The following is a 23,817-nucleotide window of genomic DNA, read 5'->3' on the forward strand; positions in this document are numbered from 1 at the left end:
TGAACACCCCTACTACTGTGAGAAATTATACTGTAGCCTATAGCTGACTGCATGGGTTATACCAACACATTACTGAGTGATTCTCGAAAAAGACGATATTTTCATAGACATGATGGAATTCTGATCAACTCTCAATCTTAACAACAGAACCAAATGTAGAGTATCAATTTGCACCCAGGGGAATAGTGGTGTACTTAGAATGTATTTTCATTTCGGAGCAATCCAGGGGTTCACACACCCCTATTCTTTTCTGAACATGGAAAACCTAACTATGTTATACTGCACGCAAGATAATAGGCAAAATATTAGAATAAAAGGAGCGTTTCTTACTGTTTCCTTATATAACAATGTCGGTGGCATTTTCATCGGCGCGCCCAAGGAGCAAAGGGGAGGTGACACAACAAACGATACAAAAGGTAGGCTAACGCCATGTCTTTCTCTATTACGTCGTCTAACAGGAAATCTTTTATTCTGGTCGATTTGAGAGCGTGGATAGTCAGCCAGTGCCAACGGTGGGAAAGTAGTCAATACCAGCACATAACTGGTACAATAGAGCGAGCCAAACAAAGTGACGTGATCATAAGACGCTAATGAAAACAAATGGACATTCATCAAAGGCTACTTTTTATTTGCGTTGTTACTGTCGTGCTCTTCGCTGCACAGTGTGGCTTTTAATGGGAGCCGACATAACGGCTACAATGTTATGCGTTAGAACAACAACACATGTTGTCTAATTATAGACTATAGCATCCGAGACAAAACAAATCTAGTTTGTCCCGAGTCTGACTGAATTTTTGCTTATTCTGGTGCATGCACTTCATGGGATTTTTTGTTAACTGTTATTTTAGTGTGTTTTTTGTTGTTCTTTTTCTTTAAGCAACATTTTATCCTTTACAAAATACACTCCATATGAGAGGCTATTGTTACAAAAAATAGTTGATAGCCAGCCGTGCCAAAGATGTGAGAAGACTAGCGAGAATTCTTTAGACAGACAGTGGTAAGAGGCAGGTGCACTGGAATGAATGGATAGTCTGACAGTGGCAATGATGATGGAAGGTGTGGGCTTACGTGCAACATCATTGGACCTTTGTTTATCCTCGAAGGAACGGGGAAGACTCTTATTGGTGCTTGTCATATTGTTGAGGGTATATATATATATATATATACGGTTAGAGCTCCTTCTTTGGATCGTAGCCTATAGAGGACAGATTCCCCTTTCTTGTACACTCGCTTTTTGTCACTGATGTCAGAGTGTTGTGATTGGCTGAAAATAATGGTAGACTTTTGGAGTTGCAGGAAGACAAACCATGGCTCCGTCCGACTTAAACAGCCTCTTCTGCCCTAGGCTCTTTCTGGCAACGTTAAATATACTCCAAGAAAAACAGCTGACCCAGATAATTTTGTTCAGAGAGTAGGAGGAGGGGGGGGGGGGGGGGGGGGGTTACGTGAGCGCAAGTCTCGAGAATTCAGGACACTTTATTATAGTGTCATAACTCTGTTATAATAAGCTGCTCGCCTAACATGATTTTTTTTTAATCTCCCCAAGATGCTGGATGAAAATCACCATCTGATACAATGCATCATGGATTACCAGAGCAAAGGGAAAACAGCAGAATGCACACAGTAGGAGTCACACCTGTCCTCATAGTGTTGTCACAGATGCATGTTATGTAGGTTACTAGAGTAGATGTGTACTTGTATGAATATGTGTTTCTAAGCATGAAGATAGTATATCGCAGTTTAATGATGGTCCTCGTGTTGAAGACTCTTGTGATTAGTGATTAACCTGTCTTTCTGTGCTTTGACAGGTATCAGCAGATCCTTCACAGAAACCTAGTCTACCTGGCCACGATAGCGGATTCTAATCAGAACATGCAGTCACTGTTACCTGCAGTAAGTCTGTGTGGAGTTACGCAATACAATAGAGCCCCATGTTGGTCTTCTTCTCGCTCTCTCTCTCTCTCCCTCCCTTACCTGGCCTCAATAGCTGTTCTTTAACTGTAACACAGTTCCCAGAGCTGTAAATTCACATGTCTCTCCTCTCCTCCTGTTCTCTCAGCCTCCTACCCCTAACATGGGGAGTATAGGTGCTGGAGGAATGGGACAGAGCGGAGGCAGCGGGCCCCTACACTCCCAGAGTAACCTCAACGACACCATGACCCCTGGCCTGCCCCCTACCGCTATGATGCAGAGTCAGATGAGCAATGGTGAGACCTCTGTATCCACACACACACACACACACACACACACACACACACACACACACACACACACACACACACACACACACACACACACACACACACACACACACACACACTATCCACTGTGTGTGTGTACTATCTGAATGCTCGCCTCTCTGCCAAACTGACTGTCTGCTGCATGTATGTCGTCTGTCTACCTCTCCTATGGCAGCATATTTGATCTCGTCCTCTGCTCTGTCCAGACATCATTCTATGATCCTATGGGTGCATCTCCATATTTTAAAGTGGCTTCCTCTTCTGCACTAATCCCTGAATACAGGATACTGTAAGTGGATGCTAACTGGGCATTTCATTCCATCTGTCCAGTTCTCTCACATCACTGCACATTAAGTAATGGAGACGAGGAGAGGAAGCCACTTCTTCAGACTGTTTAGATGCACCTCTTTGTATCCATACAGGTCTTTGTCCTCTTGTCCATTTATCGCTCCACTAATTCTTCTCTCGTAGTCTCTCCGCATAATATACACGCCCTTGATGCAAAACGTCATTCTATGCCTACTGAGTCCTCCACAAGCCTCCTGTGGTGTAGCGATGAACTGGATGTGTTGCGTTGTCGTGGTGCCTGTGACCATGCTGGCACTGCGTGTGCCTGAGTGGCTGGCTGCTCTGACTGCTCTGTGTGTCGTTAGGCCCCAGCCACGCTCCCATGCAGCAGCAGGCGGGTCAGACACAGTCGGCTGGGACCTCGTCCACGTCCCTCAGCCTGCCAGCCAGCACCCACGGCTCAGCCTCCGGCTACAGCCACCCCGTGCCCCCCTCCTCCCAGGGCAGCATGGTCCAGGGCCTTGGCCCAGGCTACGGTTCTTCCTCTTCCTCTTCTACCTCCTCCCGCAGCAACCTCAACATGCAGTCTAACACAGGTGAGCCAGCCAGGTGTAGAGGAATCAGCGACAAGGGATCAGTGGCATAGGAATACATCATCAAAGCCAATGATATGAAATCGTTATTGGAAACACTATTCCTTTGGAAATACATAATTGCTAATTGCGCTATTCTATTTTGTTTTCTCCAGCGAGTCTTGTTGCTAAGTGCATTGGTAACGATTGTTGAGTCCACTCATTGCGTATTGTGATTGGCAGGAAGTGAGCAGGGAGGGTGAGAGGCCAGCCCCCACTAGAGTAAATGTCAGAGCTCTGGAAGGGAAAGGGGGATGATCAGGGAGGAAGGGAAGCAAAAGGGTTGAACATTAGAGGATAGAGCAGGGATTATCATCTTGATTCAGCCTCTGGCGATTTGTTTTCTTGAGCGGATGGTCGTGGGGCTGGAACATGACCGCGAGAAGCACAAACAGATATAATATTTGACCTAAACATAATAATATTAAACCTTGCTTACATTTGTATATGATCACGTGTCTCTATTATGAGTGGCAATACTTGGGAACAGATTTTCAAAATTAAAATCACCTGGAGCTGATTTCCTGGTGTTTTTACAGTATTTTTTTGTCCCAAAAAAAACAATAATAAAAAAACACAACGATATACTGGATACTGAACAAAAATATAAAAGTGTTGGTCCCATGTTTCATGAGCTGAAATACAATATCCCAAAAATGTTCCATACGCACAAAAAACTTGGTTCTCTCAATTTTTGTGCACAAATTTGTTTACATAGTCAGCATTTCTCCTTTGCCAGGTTAATCCATCAACCTGACAGGTATGGCATATCAAGAAGCTTATTAAACAGCATGATCATTACACAGGTGCACCTGGTTCTGGGGACAATAAAATGCCACTCTAAAATGTGCAGTATTGTCACACAACGCAATGCCACTGATGTGTGCAATTGGCATGCTGACTGCAGGAATATCCACCAGAGCTGTTGCATGAGAATTTTATGTTAATTTCTCTACCATAAGTCGCTTCCAATGTCGTTTTAAAGAATTTGGCAGTATGTCCAACCGACCTCACAACCGCAGAGCCACGCCAGCCCAGGACTTCCACATCCGGCTTCTTCACCTGCGGGATGGTCTGAGACGAGCCACCCGGACAGTTGATTAAACTGTGGGTTTGCACAACCGAATAATTTCTGCACAAAGTGTCAGAAACCGTCTCAGGGAAACGCTTTTCTGTGCTCGTCATCTGCACCAGGTTCTTGACCTGACTGCAGTTAGGCGTCGTAACCGACTTCAGTGGGCAAATGCTCACCTTCGATGGCCACTTGCACGCTGGAGAAGTGTGCTCTTCACGGATGAATTCCGGTTTCAACTGTGCTGGGCAGATGGCAGCGTGTATGGCGTTGGGTGGGCGAACAGATTGCCCCATAGTGGGGTTATGGTATGGGCAGGCATAAGCTACGGACAAAGAACACAATTGCATTTTATCGATGGCAATTTGAATGCACAGAGATACCGTGACGAGATCCTGGGGCACAATGTCGTGCCATTCATCTGCCGCCGTCACATGTTTCAGCATGATAATGCACTGCCCCATGTCGCAAGGATCTGTACACAATTCCTGGACGCTGAAAATGTCCCAGTTCTTCCATGGTCTGCGTACTCACCAGACATGTCACCCATTGAGCCTGTTTGGGATGCTCTGGATCGACGTGTACGACAGCGTGTTCCAGTTACCGCCAACATCCAGCAACTTCGCACAGCCATTAAAGAGGAGTGGGAAAATATTTCACAGGCCACAATCAACAGCCTGATCAACTCTATGCGAAGGAGATGTGTCACAGGCCACAATCAACAGCCTGATCAACTCTATGCGAAGGAGATGTGTCACAGGCCACAATCAACAGCCTGATCAACTCTATGCGAAGGAGATGTGTCGCCATCCATGAGGCAAATGGGGGTCACACCAGATACTGACTGGTTTCGTGATCCATGCCCCTACCTTTTTTTAAGGTATTCGTGACCTACAGATGCATATCTTTATTCCCAGTCATGAAATCCATAGATTAGGGCCATGTTAAATTATTTCAATTGACTTATCTTCTTATATGAACTGTAAATCTTTGAAATTGTTGCATTTATATTTTTGTTCAGTGTATAATTAAATTGTTTTGCTCAGAAAACTTGGGGGGCCAAAATCAGCCTGTGGGTCGCCAGTTTGCGAACCCTGTCTTAGAGTGATACAGTTAAAGTCGGAAGTTTACATACACCTTAGCCAAATACATTTAAACTCAGTTTTTCACAATTCCTGACATTTAATCCTCGTAAAAATTCCCTGTCTTAGGTCAGTTAGGATCACCACTTTATTTTAAGAATGTGAAATGTCAGAGTAATAGTAGAGAGAATGATTTATTTCAGCATTTATTTCTTTCATCACATTCCCAGTGGGTCAAAAGTTTACATACACTCAATTAATATTTGGTAGCATTGCCTTTAAATTGTTTAACTTGGGTCAAACGTTTCGGGTAGCCTTCCACAAGCTTCCCACAATAAGTTGGGTGAATTTTGGCCCATTCCTCCTGGCAGAGCTGGTGTAACTGAGTCAGGTTTGTAGGCCTCCTTGCTCGCACACGCTTTTTCGGTTCTGCCCACAAATGTTCTATAGGATTGAGGTCAGGGCTTTGTGATGGCCACTCCAATACCTTGACTTTGTTGTTCTTAAGCCATTTTGCCACAACTTTGGAAGTTTTCATGGGTCGTTGTCCATTTGGCAGACCTATTTGTGACCAAGCTTTAACTTCCTGACTGATGTCTTGAGATGTTGCTTCAATGTGCACCAGTCCCTCCTGCAGCAAAGCACCCCCACAACATGATGCTGCCACCCCCGTGCTTCACGGTTGGGATGGTGTTCTTCGGCTTGCAAGCCTCCCCCTTTTTCCTCCAAACATAACGATGGTCATTATGGCCAAACAGTTCTATTTTTGTTTCGTCAGACCATCGGACATTTCTCCCAAAAGTACGATCTTTGTCCCCATGTACAGTTGCAAACCGTAGTCTCTCTTTTTTATGGTGGTTTTGGAGCACTGGCTTCTTCCTTGCTGAGCGGCCTTCCAGGTTATGTTGATATAGGACTCGTTTTACTGTGGATATAGATACTTTTGTACCTGTTTCCTCCAGCATCTTCACAAGGTCCTTTGCTGTTGTTCTTGGATTGATTTGCACTTTTCACACCAAAGTACGTTCATCTCTAGGAGACGGAACGTGTCTCCTTCCTGAGAAGTATGACGGCTGCGTGGTCCCATGGTGTTTAAACTTGTGTACTATTGTTTGTACAGATGAACATGGTACCTTCAGGCGTTTGGAAATTGCTCCCAAGGATGAACCAGACTTGTGGAGGTCTACCATTTTTTTCTGAGGTCTTGGCTGATTTCTTTAGATTTTCCCATGATGTCAAGCAAAGAGGCACTGAGTTTGAAGGTAGGCCTTGAAATACATCCACAGGTACACCTCCAATTGACTCAAATGATGTCAATTAGCCTATCAGAAGCTATCAAAAGCCATGACATCATTTTCTGGAATTTTCCAAGCTGTTTTAAGGCACAGTCAACTTAGTGTGTGTAAACTTCTGACCAACTGGAATTGTGATACAGTGAATTAATCTGTCTGTAAACAATTGTTGGAAGAATTAAAATTGGGTGAATTTTGGCCAATTGTGTCATGCACAAAGAATTGTGTCATGCACAAAGTAGATGTCCTAACCAACTTGCCAAAACTATATTTTGTTAACAAGAAATTTGTGGAGTGGTTGAAAAACAAGTTTTAATGACTCTAACCTAAGTGTATGTAAACTTCCGACTTCAACTGTACATGTGTAGTCTGGAGGTTGGGATTGAGGGTGTACTGTAGTGTTCCCTGTATCAGTAGGGCCTAGAGAAGGAGGGATAGATAGGGAGGGAGGTCTGCTCTCCCAGGATTCTAGAAAATGAGGATTGTATTGATTTAGACAGGAGACAGGACATCGGTGGATGATTCACTGACCCAAGGAATGCCTGAAGGTATTCCACAGCTTTTCAACATCATTCTCAATAACCTCCTCTCTGCCCCCTCTGTTAGAAAACCTTCTCTAGTCTTTATACACTTGAACTTCACACTCCAAAACCTCTGAATGTCTGCATTGTCCTATATGAACGACAAGAAGAACCAAACACATTCAGTTCATCAGACTGGTAGGCAGCCCCATCCTCCCTCTGGAGTCTAGTATTTGCTAGTCTAGCCCCAGTCACCTCCCTGCTTCAGGCTCTCCTCTCTTCTCCTGACCTGTAACCCTGACATGCAGCCCTGCAGCCCACCCTCGTCTCCCTGGTTGTCCATGTGTATTTATCTCTGTTTTATGCACTGACCCCTCTATTGCTTCTTTTCCATTTCCTCCAGAGCATTTTAAAGCCTCTCTCTCTCCCAGATTCTTCAAGTATTTGAAACCCTCCCTTTCTGGCTACTCTCTGACTGTCATGAACCCTCCCTTTTTTCTTTTTTTCCTTTTTTTTCTTCTTATGATTCTGCCTGTTTCTGTTCTGGTTATATATGTTGTTGATGACAATGATGAAGATGTTGACATTGTCTGTGCGCGTTAATGTGTAAGATCTCTCCCCATAACGCCCCCCCCCCCCCCCAACCCCCTTTTTAGTCTCCATGATGCACCAGCAGTCGGCCACACCTCATTACCCGTCATCCCAGACTGGTGGCGGACAGCAGCAGTACCAGGGTCAGCAGGCTGCTATGGGCATGTTGGGGCAGAGCGGGCAAGGCAACAACATGATGAGCCAGAGGCCCATGGGGACCTACCGACCCACACAGCAAGGTAGGTGACTATGGCTTTCTGTCTTTCTCCAGGCTGCTGCGGTTTGGCCATGGGCTGCAGATGCACTGTGGTTTATATGTGGAGAAAATGGCTGTGTGGTTCAGGGTGGAGATGATTACGAGAGGAACTCCTGCAGATGTAGCCACAGCGGATGCAGACGACATGGACGTTGGCTGAAAGGTGGGGATGTTCATGGTTAGCAGGTGTTTAGGAGGTGGGAGCCTAAAAAACAGACTATGATATTTATGGTGGATATAATCTGTCACGGATGCGTATACGTTACCATGGTATCGCAGGTACGTAGCCTAGATGATCTCACTCATAGTAATGGCCTGCCTGTGACTTTAAGAGGCAGACTGAAGATTTATGGCTGTTGTAACTTGGAGTCCCAGTCTCTGTAAATCCCTTTACCCATGGTGTCAGCGTGAGCCTAAAACGAGTCCCTAAACGTCCCCTTGTGTTTGGTGTGGGACGTGGACTAGGCATGTACCTCACAGAGACTCGTCAGTAGCTCGTCTGTAGGATGTCTGAGAAAATGTCTCCAGGGAAACAGAGGCCACTTGCCCTGGGTTGTTTGCTGTGGCTTACCTTGGTCTTATCCCAGCTTGTCCAGGTACGATCACTAGATCTTGTCTACAAGGACTCTATTGTTCCAGTGTATAGTTCATCACTGACAAAGGATATTTGTCAATGGGGAATTGAATCGTTTTCTTTTGCCCTGAAAGGTTATTTGTTCACTAGCTGTTGACTGCTGTGATAATGGTCCTTTTTGCATTACGTTATTGGATCAATATTTTGTAGGATATTAATATTTTGCGAGACTGTGAGTTGCTGTCTTGCAGATACAGCGATATTTCTAGCAATACTTCTGGCAACGGAAATAATTATATTTGGTTTCTGATTCAGTCGTTTGTGAAGGAATGGCATCTGGAGTTTCTGCACACCACCACCACAGCGTCTCCCATATGATTGGCCCGTCTGGGATTTCTAAAACCACTCTTATTGGTCCTTTCAGAAAGTCATATTTCATTTCATTCTCATAGGATTCTATAATTTTTCAGATCATGGTTTGGATAGGGCTGAACATTCTGAAATGAAAATGGACGTCAAAATGATGCATTTTCTTCCCATGGCCAATTCACATTTCAGACAATGCCTCCGACACAATCATTTATTCAGTTTAAATCTACTAATAGGACCTCTTGAACTTGAGTCATTGAACTACAAAAAAGCTTCTCATTATGTAATTAGCACCCATAAGACACTACTTCTCTCACACACACACACACACACACACACACACACACACACACTCACACACACACACACACACACACACACACACACACACACACACACACACACACACACACCCCTCCAACTGCCAAAGCGCCCTGGTCCAACCCCCTTTAATCACCAACACAGAGGCCCATTGGTCCGACCAGCTGATTAACCAATCCTGGTGTCGCCTGTCTTGCAGGATCTGCACCGCAGTACATGGGACAAGACGATTTCTACGGAGAGCAGTACGGACACACTCAGAGCTCCAGCGAGCCCATAAACCAGCAGTATTACTCTGATGGTAATCATTTAGAGCCTTGACCCTCACACACACAACCCCTCCAACACATACACACACCTTTCAGACATCTCAATCACACACACGCATACATGCCATCCCGTCTCAGTGTCATCCCACTGCCCTGTCTTCAAGTTATACTGCAGCGCTGAACTCCATATTCCAATCCTCTGGCTTCTTGTCTTTCCTTTCCCTTCGTGTGGGAGTTCAATGGGAGTCTTTTGTACGGTGGATTTTTGTGGAAGGATTATGATTTTGATGGCAAAGTGCTGAGTTTGGTCTTAGAACTGTTTCCTCCCGGTGTGCCTCTGTCAATAGTGTTTCCCTCTGGTGTGCTGAAATTTTAGATTTCCCATTTTTGAAAATCGTTTAGGGCAAAGCTCCAACTGATTCTAGCGTGTTTTTGTGTGCTTTGTGTGTTTGAGTGTCCGAGGCACTGCAAATGTCTGTTTGTGCTCTCGTCAACTTATGGGTGCACACATATGTATGTAAGCTTTTTACAAACTGTGGAAGGACCAAGCTCTCTACTGTAAATGTGTGAGGAGCCACATAGTTTTTTGGTAGATTGGTTTTGGCATGTGCTCATTCCTGCCCCCTCCAGGTCATGGGGAGTACTCCTACCAACAGTCATCCTACGGTGAACAGGGCTATGAGAGGTCCTTTGATGAGTCCTCACAGCACTACTACGAAGGAGGTATGTTCCCAAAACACACAGACTCATGCCTAATAAGCATAAAGGTTGTGAACTTGTGATAGTATTGTAGCTGCTAGCTATGTGCCACTGTAGGCCCAAATCTCAGACACCCAGAACTACAGTAAAATATTGCGTAATTGTGTCAGATGCTCGATTACTATTAATGTTACATGCATCTGTCCACGAGAGATTACAGTATAAAGGTAAGTCTTGAAGTAGTTAAATTGCTGCTCCCGACCCCCAGGCAACTCCCAGTATAGTCAGCAGCAGGCCCAGTACCAGCAGGGGTCAGGCCAGCAGCAACCCTTCAGCCAACAACAGTACCCCTCACAGCAGGGCTACAGCGGACAGCCGCAGGGCTACGGTAAGGAACAGGCGCGCACACACACACACACACACACGCGCGCGCACACGCTTGCATGAACGCACAGACATACAGTGACAGACACATAGACATACACATGCCCATGTTTTGCTATGGACATATTGATGCTGCTGATAGTTGGGATTGTCGGGCTGGTTGGGAATTGAACATTCATATCAGGACATTTATTTTTTTAAAGATGACGATTGTTTCACCGTTACATCCGTCAGTGTGATTCAAGACTTGGTTGATTGACTGATTTGGTCTCCAGGTCCAGGTCAGGGTGCGCAGTCCCAGTACTCCCAGTACCAGCAGGGTCAGGGCCAGCAGTACAGCTCCTACCGCTCCTCTCAGGCTGCCTCTGGGGCACAGACACAGAGGCCCTACGCCTACGAACAGGTACAACTACAGCTACCCCCAACCCCACGTTTTGAGGAGGACTGTGCTGTCCAACAAAACATTGGGTAAATTGGGCAACTCACACCGCAAATTACCACAGTGGCGACGCCCATGGGTTGCTTTGAAGCATGAGAAAGTATTCATGAACAAAAGTATTCCCCATCTCATGCTGACCTGACATGACTAAAGATGTTTATTTTCTAACTCCCTCTCTTTTAGGGTCAATACGGAAACTACCAGCAATAAGGCACCACCTCCTGGGCAAACTGGTGGACAAGTTAGGCAAGGGAACAGTTCTGTGAATAACCCCCAACAGTCGTGTGTAAACCAGTCTCTGAGTAAATGAGTTAGATTTATCTCTGAATCTTTTTAGGTTGCTGAGACACGGATTAGCAGGCTAGACTAAGTCAGATTCATGTTCTGCTGGTTCACTATTTTCTGAGTACAGGTGAACTGGTTCAGGAGATCCTGCATGAAACACCTCTCATCTCTGCTTTCTCTTCTTTTCCTCACCCTCTAAGATGATTTGAATTATGGGGGTATCTGGTAACAAATCGGGGAACCCTCAATAGCATTATTATATTAACGTTGGCACCCTCTTAAGCGTTGAAAAGACTCATATGTTTAATTCAAACCTTGCCTTTAAATGTCTTTTTTTTTTTGGTCTCTGTCCTCGCTATCAACCTCTGTCTGGTTCTCTCACCCTACTTTTCTGTCTGTCTTTCACAGGGTGCACAATACAAGTGCTGTCCTCTGTCTAAGATTGTCATTTAAAATGTGCCCAGGTCACAAAAAGAATGTTTGGTCATACATTCAGCATCTTTTATTCAGTGTAAAGCTTAACTTGATTTAAGGTGAAAATGGGACTTGTCGGTAGTGTTCAAATACAACTTGTCAGGTTGTATTTGAAACTGTGAAGTTGTGTAGATCGGTGTGCGGTGTTACCGCCTGTTCAGTGTTACCACTCTGTCTGTGTATGAAGAGCAAATGTTTGAGTAAGGTTATAGGCACAATAGCTGGTGGATTGACAAGAGAGTGCAACTATCAACAACCATCATAATATTACAGGTAATATGTACAATTCATTTCCATGATCAATCCTTTTTTGTTAATTCTTTAATTTTGTCTGATTGCATATATATTTTTTAACTAAGCATTTTTTTTTATTAAGCAAAAGTATTTGTAGATTTTTATATGTTGGGACTTTTCCCATGCTATATTTACACTGAACAAAAATATAAACGCAACAATTTCAAAGATTTTCCTGAGTTACAGTTCATATAAGGAACAGTCAATTGAAATGAATTCATTAGGCCCTAATCTATGGATTTCACATTACTGGGAATACAGATATGATTCTGTTGGTCACAGATAACTTTGAAAAAAAGGGAGGGGCATGGATCAATTATGTTCATTGTTCGTAGCGTATGCCTGCCCATACCATAACCCCATCGCCACCATGGGGCACTCTGTTCACAATGCTGCCATCAGCAAACTGCTTGCCTACACGATGCCATCCACGCTGTCTGCCATCAGCCCTGTACAGTTGAAACCAGGATTCATCAATCAAGAGCACACTTCTCCAGCATGCCAGTGGCCATCAAAAGGTGAGCATTTGCCCACCGAAGTCGATTAAGACGCCGAAATGTAGTCAGATCAAGACCCTGGTGAGGACGATGAGTACGCAAATGAGCTTCCCTGAGACAGTTTCTGACAGTTTGTGCAGACATTCTTTGGTTGTGCAAACCCACAGTTTCATCAGCTGTCCAAGTTGTTGGTCTTGGACGATCCCGCAGGTGATGAAGCCGGATGTGGAGGACCTGGGCTGGCGTGGTTACACGTGATCTGCGGTTGAGAGGCTGGTTGGACTGCCAAATTCTCTAAAACAATGTTGGAGGCGGCTTATGGTAGAGAAATTAACTTTCAACTCTCTGCAAACAGCTCTGGTGGACATTCCTGTAGTCAGCATGCCAATTGCACGCTCTCTCAACTTGAGACATCTGTGGCATTGTGTTGTGTGACAACTGCACATTTTAGTGGCCTTTTATTGTCCCCACCACAAGGTGCACCTGTGTAATGATCTTGCTGTTTAATCAGCTTCTTAATATGCCACACCTGTCAGATGGATGGATTATCTTGGCAAATGAGAAATGCTCACTAACAGGGATGTAAACACGTGTGCACAAAATTTGAGCTTTTTGTGTGTATGGAACATTTCTTGGATCTTTTATTTCAGCTCATGAAACACGGGACCAACATTTTACATTGCGTTTACATTTTTGTTCGGTATATTTATTTATCAATGTACAATTTCTTTTTTCAGATGTTAAAATTGTTCTATGTCTCATTCTCTGTAATGCACTTTTACTTATCGTAGTTGTTTCTAAGAAATGATTTCCAAACAGCCAAAGTAAAGTAACACACAGGGAGAGGATTTTAGAATGTTTTTAGCAATCAGCACAACACTTTTTCAATACGTGCAATACAGTCAGTCACTGGAGCAGAGGATGAGATTATCAGTAGGCTTGATAATGGACTTTAAATGACTTGCTGTGTGTTACCACACACTATTGAGTCTATAGCCTATTAGGGTACAAAAATGAAAAGTCTTAGCCTTCTATCTAGTTGAGTACATAATCCAAAGTATTATTTTTTGCCAATTGTGTTTGGGGTTTGCTTCAACTGTCTTAACCCATATAGAGGGAAGTTTTGTAAAGTATTACATTCTAACCAATGTGATGTAGTCTTGGCCTATGCGTGTGAGTGCATATGGCATACATGTTCAATGTATGTTTACAGAAACAAAACAAGTTTGCCATTTGTCTTACTCAATTTACTTTATTCGAAGTGATCCTAGATCAAGTGTTGGTTGGTAAGTCCTTAGGAGTGTTATAGAAGACAAGTTTGTCCCACAAACACACTTGCCTTATAATTTCTATGACAGTGTACAATATGTAAAGATATGTTGTGGTTGTCTTTATTTACCTCAAACGATTTGATCATTTTAGGAAAATCATGGTTTGGTTTGTTGTATACGTATATCCCCTGTAATACTCCTAGTAATGTTAGACTGGAACTTTACTATAAAATGCTGAAAGGGGGACAGCACAACTCATTACACTTGTATGTTGCCAATAAAGTGGGATATCTGAGGTACCTGGCTGTCAAACAGCTCAATAACTGTATGTTAACTCAACTACAGTGACAATCATAGGCATCTTTAGACTGCATAATATATAATTGTATTAATTTCCTGTGAATTGGATATGTACTGTTTTGCTTATAATGCAATACATTGCGTGTGCGTGACAGAATAAAGGGTTTGTTTGTGCATAACCAAATATGAATGTTTAATTGATTGTTCATCTTCGTCTTTTGTTACTGTTTAATATGTAAAATAAATTTACTTTCACCTTGTTTTGTATCTGTCTTGTATGAAGCAAAGTTCCATTACACGACCCATGCTTTGACTTTATATGCTTTTTGAACCTCGGTAGCTACCGTAGCTAGCTCGCAGCTGAAGTGAAGTTGTTGTACCAAACAGTTAGCGTTGATATAAAAGCTTCACGTTTGTTTAGCGTTGTTAGATTGCGAGATTTTGTAAAATATCTAGAGATAGATGGACATTTTTTTTTGCCGATTTAATTAGTAGGCTTGTCGAAAGTGACTTGTCTAGCTAACGTTAGCTCATAGCCACAGTCTGCGAGCTACGTTAGCTAGCTAACTAACACATTATCCTGCTATAGTAACGTTACTTTTAGCTAGTTAACGAGGTCAGGGCGACACTTCTGGCTGTCTCCCTTTGACATGACATTCACTATTTTGCAATGGTAACTATATTGACAAAGGTTCAGAGCCGAAGATGGCTTGTCCAAGAGATAAGCCGAATATTTGCACACGTTTGCTTTAGTAACGAGGTGAAGGGCAGCTGGTTGACGGGGCTCAGAAGCCACTTGGCAGCACAGAGGAAAACAACTGGAATCAGGAATGTCACCATGTCCTGTGCACTTAGAGGAAATCCCCAAAAGAAAGAACTGTCAGGAAAAAAAAACCTGGTATGTTTTAATGTGATAAAGCTCGATTAGCTATCCCCTGTCCTCGGCTCACTAAGAAAAGTTGCACTGCACAACATGGTTGTTTACATTGCCAAGTAATGTGCTTTCGAAAGTATTCAGACCCTTTGACCACATTTTGTTACGTTATAGCCTTATTCTAAAATTGATTAAATAAAACATTTTCCTCAATCAATCTACTAACAATACCCCATAATGACAACAGTTTTTTTTTTTAAATTTTTGCGAATGTATTACAAATTTTAAAAAACATACCCTATTTACGTAAGTATTCAGACCCTTTGCTATGAGACTCGAAATTCAGCTCAGGTACATCCTGTTACCATTGAACAACCTTCAGATGTTTGTACAACTTGATTTGAGTCCAAATTCAATTGATTGGAAATGATTTGGAAAGTCACACACCTGTCTATATAATGTCCCACAGTTGACAGTGCATGTCAGAGCAAAAACCAAGCCATGAGGTACAAGTAATTGTCCTTAGAGCCCTGAGACAGGATTGTCTCGAGTCACAGATCTGGGGAAGGGTACCAAAACATTGCTGCAGCATTGAAGGTCCCCAAGAACACAGTGGCCTTCATCATTCCTAAATGGAAGAAGTTTGGAACCACTAAGACTTCCTAGAGCTAGCTGCCCGGCCAAACTGAGTAATTGGGGGAGAAGGGCCGAACACGATGGTCACTCTGACAGAGCTCCAGAGTTCTTCTGTGGAGATGGGAGAACCTTCCAGAAGAACAACCATGTTTGAAACACTCCATCAATCAGGCCTTTATGGTAGAGTGGCCAGACAGAAGCCACTCCTCAGTAAAAGGCACATGACAACCCACTTGGTGTTTGCCAAAAGGCACCTAAAAGACTCAGACCATGAGAAACACGATTCTCTTGTCTGATGAAACGAAGATTGAACTCTTTAGCCTGAATGCCAAGCTGGAGGGAACCTGGCACCATCACTATGGGGAAGCATGGTGGTGGCAGCATCATGCTGTGGGGATTTTTTTCAGCGCCAGGGACTGGGAGACTAGTCAGGATCGAGGGAAAGATGAATGGAGCAAAGTGCAGAGAGATCGTTGATGAAACCCTGCTCAAGTCCTCAGACTGGGGCGAAGGTTCACCTTCCAACAGGACAACGACCCTAAGCGCACACAGCCAAGACAACGCAGGAGTGGCTTCTGGAGTCTCTGAATGTCCTTGAGTGGCCCGGAGTGGCCCGATCGAACATCTCTGCAGATACCTGAAAATAGCTGTGCAGCGACACTCCACATCCAACCTGAAAGAGCTTGAGAGGATCTGCAGAAAAGAATAGGAGAAACTCCCCAAATACAGGTGTGCCAAGCTTGTAGCGTCATACCCAAGAAGACTCGAGGCTGTAATCGCTGGCAAAGGTGCTTCAATAAAGTACTGAGTAAAGGGTCTGAATACTTACAGTACCAGTCAAAAGTTTGGACACTTACTCATTCACAGGTTTTTATTTTTATTTTTTATTTTTACTATTGTCTACATTGTAGAATAATAGTGAAGACATCAAAACTATGAAATAACACATGGAATCATGTAGTAACCAAAAAAGTGTTAAACAAATCAAAATATATTTTAGATTCTTCAAAGTAGCCACCCTTTGTCTTGATGACAGCTTTGCACACTCTTGGCATTCTCTCATCCAGTTTCACCTGGAATGCTTTTCCAACAGTCTAGAAGGAGTTCCAACATATGCTGAGCACTTGTTGGCTGCTTTTCCTTCACTCTGAGGTCCAAATCATCCCAAACCATTTCAATTTGGTTGAGGTCAGGGGATTGTGGAGGCCAGGTAATCTGATGCAGCACTCCATCACTCTCTTTATTGGACAAATAGCCCTTACACAGCCTGGAGGTTGAAAAACAAATGATAGTCTCACTAAGTGCAAACCAGATGGGATGGCGTATCGCTGCAGAATGCTGTGATAACCATGCTGGTTAAGTGTGCCTTGAATTCTAAATAAATCACAGACGGTGTCACCAGCAAAACAAACAACACACCTCCTCCTCCATGCTTCATGGTGGGGACCGCACATGCGGAGATCATCCGTTCACCTACTCTGCGTCTTACAAAGACACGGCGGTTGGAACCAAAAATCTCTAAATTGGACTCCTCAGATCAAAGGACAGATTTCTACCGGTCTAATGTCCATTGCTCTGGTTTCTTGGCCCAAGCAAGTCTCTTCTTGTTATTGGTGCCCTTTAGTAGTGTTTTTTTTGCAGCAATTTGATCTTGAAAGCCTGATTTCATGCAGTCTCTTCTGAACAGTTGATGTTGTGATGTATCTGTTACTTGAACTCTATGAAGCATTTATTTGGGCTGCAATCAGAGGCTGGTAACTCTAATGAAATTATCCTCTGCAGCAGAGGTAACTTTGGGTCTTCCTTTCCTGTGGCGGTCCTCGTGAGAGCCAGTTTCTTCATAGCGCTGGATGGTTTTTGAGACTGCACTTGAAGGAACTTTGCACTTGACTGAGCTTCATGTAATGATGGACTCGTTTCTCTTTGATTATTTGAGTTGTTCTTGCCATAATATGGACTTGGTATTTTACCAAATAGGGCTATCTTCTGTATACCCCCTACCTTGTCACAACACAACTGATTGGCTCAAACGGAAATAGGAAATAAATTCCACAAATGAACTTTTAAGAAGGCACACCTGTTAATTGAAATACATTCCAGGTGAAGCTGGTTGAGAGAATGCCAAGAGTGTGCAAAGCTGTCATCAAGGCGGCTACTTTGAAGAATATTTTGATTTGTTTAACACTTTTTTGGTTACTACATGATTCCATATGTTTTATTTCATAGTTTTGATATCTTCACTTTTATTCTACAATGTAGAAAATTGTAAAACAAAACAAAAATGGAATGGGTAGATGTGTCCAAACTTTTGACTGAAATTAAGTTTGCTACAATTTCTAAAAACCTGTTTTTGCTTTATCGTTATGGGGTATTGTGTGTAGATTCATGAAGGGGGGGGAAACGATTTTATTAATTTTAGAATAAGGCTATAACGTAACAAAATGTGAAAAAAGTAATGCGGTCTGAATGCTTTCCGATTATACTATAGCTAGATAGGTTACAATGCCTATCCACTAGTTTTTCTGCACTTTGGAGAAATCTGGACAGGGCTTACTTGTTCCTTCATGCATTCAAATCAGTGTTCATTTTTGCATTAAAAAAAAAAGTGGTCTAGTCTTAATCATTTTGACTAAAATATCATTGTCTTAGTTGCATTTTTGTCATCTGAATAATGATTTGGTCGATTTAATGTCAGAATGAGAAACAGTGGGCCATTTTAGTCAACTAAATGCCCTTTCATTTTTAGTCACATCACATTTGTATTGCCTCATTAACCTATAGTAAACATAAATCACTGTCTTCCATGTGCACAAACATACATAGACTTGTCCTACCAACGTATTCTTCTGCGTAACATCCAATTCTCTTGCCAACAGCAGAAATATGACAAACATACACTACCGGTCAAAAGTTTTAGAACACCTACTCATTCAAGGGTTTTCCTTGATTTTTACTATTTTCCACATTGTAGAATAATAGTGAAGACATCAAAACTGTGAAATAATACATATGGAATCATGTAACCAAAAAAGTGTTAAACAAATCAAAATATATTTTATATTTGAGATTCTTCAAATAGCATCCCTTTGCCTTGATGACGGCTTTGCACACTCTTGGCAAGGGCCGTGATATGCTTTATGAATGTAAAATGCGGCTCACCAATGCGCGATGGAAAGAAAAAAAGTGAGTGCTGGTATTATGGATAATATCTTTTGAACGGTAATGCCTAGAATCAAGCCGTTTTCTCTGAGGAAAAGAGGGAGACTTGGCTGGTACGTTAATTACAGAACCTATCTATGACATGCAGTGGGAAAAGTGTGAGGGTTGAGTGAGACTACAAATTCAAAAACGTTTCTATACTCAAGGGAGAGAAAAACATAGCTAGACTGTTGTTTTACTATTAAACTTAATGCTGCTGCTATTGTTTTTAGTTTAGTTAAGCAGCTTGTGTTTCTTAACCAGGTAAAGGGTATCTAACTAGAAGGCTGGTGGTGACTGGTTAGTTATGTTGAATATGTGTATGATCGGAGGCGGAGCGGAGCTTATCAGCCTGTCTGCCCACCCACACTCATCGCTTGCTCCCCCGCAGCTCACAAGCTGATGTAGGCTAGGCTGTGTGTGGCGGGTCCTTCACACTGCTTAACAGAACTACGCTGTGCTTCTGTGCTGCCAATATTCATTGTGCTTATCACTCAAAGCTCTCAATCTCTCTAAAAACTCTTGTCCAGTCCATTTAGTAGTGAGATTTTAGTCACAGATCATTTCGTCTTGTCTCGTTTTAGTCAACTGAAATATATATGTTTCTGGGTCAATTTAGTCAGTTCTAGTCTCGTCAATTGCCACTGAAAAATAGGTGTGTGATTAATATTTGAGTCACTATTATTGTTGACGAAGTGAACACTGACTCAAATAAGGATAAGTAAATATTGATTAGACTATAAGATGTGACAATGATATTAGCTTAGTTAAGTTTTCAAGAGGGTGCAAGTGGGATATGATTTTAGAATGCAGGTAGATGTCTTTAAGCTCTCACTCTGTTTCGACTCGCCACTTTGTGGACCACCGCAATGAGAAGCTACTGGCTGGAGCAGGTGGGAAAGGGGCCTGCACCTTCCATAGTGAGCCCCGGAAAGAGTGGGGTGGACCGGACGGAGGGAACATCATCAAAAGTGGGTGAGAGACACGGTCACTCTCAACAGTGTTGCACTTTTCTCAAACCGACCTGGTTATACATTGTTTATAATCTGGTTAAAAAGTCTTGATCTTCTGAAAAGCTTTCGTTTACCTATTCAGATCAACGTTGTGATCATGCCGAAATCCACAATTGGCCTAAAATTTGAAACAATGATAGAATGAGGCTGAAGAACATTTTTAATTTGTAGGGATATTTTAACCCAGGACATTGGAGAAAGGTTTCGTATGCTTACATCAAGTCCTATTTCCGTCTATCTGCTATTTGCGCGACTCCAGTCGAACGACAGGTGAAATCCCTGGCGCAGTTCACCCTCGTTTACAAAGGAGGTGAGGGCCACTCAGGAGGCTGTAAGAACTGCTACGGACGCAACGCCAGCACAACCTACATCGCTGTGCGTTAGTACTCATGGCTACGGCCGGGGTGTTACTTTGAATTAGGGGCTTTTGTATGAACATTGATTTGAATTACTTTAATACCAAATACCGTAATGCTGACTGTATAATAAAGTGAAGGTCAAACTGAATGTTGTGTGTGGTGTTTTGGGACCATGCAGGTGCCAGTGGGCACGGTGGTGAAGGAGCAGGGCAGACCTCTATGGCAGACCTCTCCCAGCATTGCCAGGAGTATGTGGCTGTGTTTGGAGGGGCGGGGGGAAAGGGGAACCGCGCTTCCTGTCCAATGAGAACCGTGCCCCAATGATGGCCACCCCGGGAGAGAGAGGCCAGGAGAGTTGTCCTCCAGCTGGAGCTGCGTACCGTGGCCCATGCCGGACTGGTGAGACATGGGAGTGGGGCTCACTCTCCTCCGACTAGGTCTATGTTATGATAATGTGGGCTGGTTACAATAAAATTGTGGACGTATAATTGGGATGTTACTTGATACCACAAAAATGTATAACATTTTCTTAGATTTACATGTTAGTGTGTGTTTTTCCACTTCAGGTTGGGTTTCCCAATGCAGGGACGTCATCTCTGCTGTGGGCCATCTCCAATGCCAGGCCTGCTGTGGCTGCCTACCCCTTCACAACCCTCAACCCCACGTGGGCATTGTTAAGTACAGGGACCATGAGCAAGTGGCAGGTAATGGAGTTTGTCCTACTGTTGTATACTATGTTGGGCACAGAGGTTGATCATGCAGTTTACCATCCCTCCCTTTCCCCAATGTCTGGTGGCTGACATCCCTGGTGTCATCCATGGGGCCCATCTGAACCGAGGCCTGGGGATCTCCTTCCTGCGCCACGCTGAGTGCTGTCACTTCCTGCTTCCTGTCACTTCCTTGTCCTGGACCTGTCCTCCCCAGAACCCTGGACCCAGCTCCAGCACCTGCGTTTCGAGCTGGACCAGTACGAGCCGGACTCTCCCACTGGCCCTACGTTATCATGGCCAACAAAATGGACCTGCCTGGGGCTCGGGGGAAAATGGACGCCCTCAGGGGCCACATGGCCCAAAGGGTGATCCCTGTGTCAGCCCTCACAGGCCAGAACACAGATGAGCTGATAATTCACCTCAGGGAGCTGTATGATGTCTACCTGTAGACCCAGGGACAGGGCAGTGGGGAGGAAAAGCCCACCAGGTTGTAGGTCTGCCAGGGAAGAGGAGTGAAAGACGTCCATGCCTTTTCCTTTTCCTCACTGTTTAGCACCTACCAAATGTAGTTTGTTCATATTATAGGACTAAAGAAATATTTATATAACTGTGAAATATGGTATTTATTTATGATTTAATGTGTTTAATTTAACTTGATTCTGCATTGTTTTATTTACACAATGCACTATACTCATACTTATCACAACATTACAGGGGTCAGTGCTGATGTTATTGTGATGTCAAATTTACTTCAGGATTTTCCCTTATAATATCAACATCACACATTTAACCTTTAGGATGTCGAGAAACACACTCTAATAAAAAATGCAAGTACTGGTATGTGTTGGACAAGTCTTAAGTGGAATCTTTGGGACGTCTAACTCTGACGTGTCCCCGTTGAAGATTACATTTAAAACGGTTAAGGTAAGGGTAGGGTAAGGTCGTCCCAAGGATTCCACTTAGCATTTGCCGTTAGACACTTGGTCTCAGCTATCAACTTCTATTTTAACAACATTTTCAGAGCAGGAATATCAGGAATTCTCAGTGACACGTCTGTCACCCTCGCTAAAGGATTTTTCAATGTATTTTTTGGTAAAAAAAACAACAGTGTGTGTTTGGGCTGACTTTTGACCTCTGTGCCCGGGGTCACACCATGGGTCACACACAGTAGCGGATGTTTACTGTGTGCTGCTGCTGACTGGACTTCCAGAGGGCAGTGAGAGCGAGCAGGGTCAGGTCAGGCAGTTAGATGAGCAGTCAGGGCTGGCACACCATGGCTGCATTTCATTCCACAAAACGTTTTACTTCCCTCTGTCCTCGTTTACTCCCCTCTACCGATCGAATAGAACTGGGCAGACACTCCATCAAGCATGTTACGTTTCATATGGTATGTAGTAATTTGTGGATGTCCTTGACCCATTTCGTATTATATGTTACGAATTACAATTCATATTATATGTTACGAATTTGTAAAACGTACAATATGGTACAAATTGGCGAAAGGTATGGTATGTTAAGGGATCCTATGGAGGTGGCTAACGTCAGTGAAGCTATGATTAAGTTTCGGTGTTTTAAGGGTTAGGGGAAGTGTTAGCTAAAAGGGTTAGGGGAATGGTTAGCTAACATGCTAAGTAGTTGCAAAGTAGCTAAAAAGTAGTTAGTAGTTGAAAAGTTGCTAATTAGCTTAAATGCTAAAGTTGTCTGATGAGATTCCAACTCACAACCTTTGGGTTGCTAGACTTTTGTGTTATATGCCCGACTAACCACCCTACTTTAGTTCTTTTGCATTAAGTAACCATCTGTCTTATTAGGTTGTGGATGGAGTTGGGACCAGTTCGGGACAAAAACAAAACAACACTCAATCTAAACCAGAGTGGGTGTGCAAGCAGGTTAGCAGGTCAATTGAAGAAGTTTATTTCCCCCAGGTCTTTCTATGGGACCTTTCGCTTCGTTCTACTTCACAAAGAAACACTATCATCAGCCGACACTCAGCAGGAGTGCAGGAGTGTATGAATGCATTCAGAATGAAAATATTCTGAAAGTCAGTGTTTTTCCATTGCCAACCGTTTTCACTTGACGCAATGTAGGAATAACAGGCATGAGTATGATGCTATGTGCGAGGTGTAAACTTTGTTTGTGTATTCCAGGTGTTCTAGGGAGGATCCGTGACCACCCACAGAAAGGCTTCCAGTTGGAACAGGAGATCACACCCAGGACTCTCTCTGCCTACCAATGGCTCCTGCACGCTGGCTACATTCCCAAGTGAATCCACAACACACACGCCCGTGCATGAATGCCCGCACACACTTCCACGTACGCACACTTGTCCCTGCGTTTTGCTATGTTGATGCTGCTGATAAGTTGGGATGGTTGGGAATTGAACATTAAATCACAGTGAACTTATATTTTGAAAAGATGCTTGTTTCATTGAAACCGTGAATTGAGATGCATGAAAATATACTTAAAACTAAATGAATGTAAAACAGTTACCTTTATTTAGATACCAATAAACACATATAGAATATACATTCAAAGCCAACACCAATACACACAAAGAAATCAACCAGACTTCAGCGCAAAACTTTCAACCCAAGCTTTCACTGGTAATCCAAGCGCGCCCCCATGTATATAGATGGGGCTGTTGTGGAACAGGTTGAGGGCTTCAAGTTCCTCGGAGTCCACATCACTAAGGAACTATCATGGTCCACACACATTTGGCATGGCATAGGCCCTCAGATCCTCAAAAATGTCTACAGCTGCACCATTGAGAGCATGTTGACGGGGTGCATCACCGCTTGGTTTGGCTACTGTTTGGTATCCGGGCCACAAAGCGCTACAGAGGGTAGTGTGTACGGACCAGCACATCACTGGGGCCAA

At 43.4% G+C, this 23,817-nt stretch overlaps 1 protein-coding gene and 1 pseudogene across 2 annotated transcripts; both read left to right on the forward strand.

Moving 5' to 3' along the window:
* Positions 1 to 48: 48 nt before the first annotated feature.
* On the forward strand, positions 49 to 12,739 carry LOC120059492 (calcium-responsive transactivator-like). Of its 2 annotated transcripts, XM_039008595.1 has the most exons (11): positions 49 to 416; positions 1,547 to 1,623; positions 1,809 to 1,893; positions 2,060 to 2,207; positions 2,894 to 3,124; positions 7,784 to 7,957; positions 9,438 to 9,539; positions 10,138 to 10,230; positions 10,475 to 10,594; positions 10,866 to 10,993; positions 11,213 to 12,739. In XM_039008595.1, exons 1-11 carry the CDS (start codon positions 348 to 350, stop codon positions 11,237 to 11,239), a joined length of 1,254 nt encoding a protein of 417 aa, XP_038864523.1. In that variant the 5' UTR covers positions 49 to 347; the 3' UTR covers positions 11,240 to 12,739. The 2 variants fall into 2 exon arrangements, with proteins under 2 accessions (XP_038864523.1, XP_038864524.1); XM_039008596.1 differs by lacking the exon at positions 2,894 to 3,124 and having other exon boundaries at positions 52 to 416.
* A 6,936-nt stretch (positions 12,740 to 19,675) lies between these two features.
* Positions 19,676 to 23,817, forward strand: LOC120058745 (annotated as a pseudogene).

The sequence above is a fragment of the Salvelinus namaycush genome, chromosome 14 (assembly GCF_016432855.1).
Source record: "Salvelinus namaycush isolate Seneca chromosome 14, SaNama_1.0, whole genome shotgun sequence".
Lineage (NCBI taxonomy): Eukaryota > Metazoa > Chordata > Actinopteri > Salmoniformes > Salmonidae > Salvelinus > Salvelinus namaycush.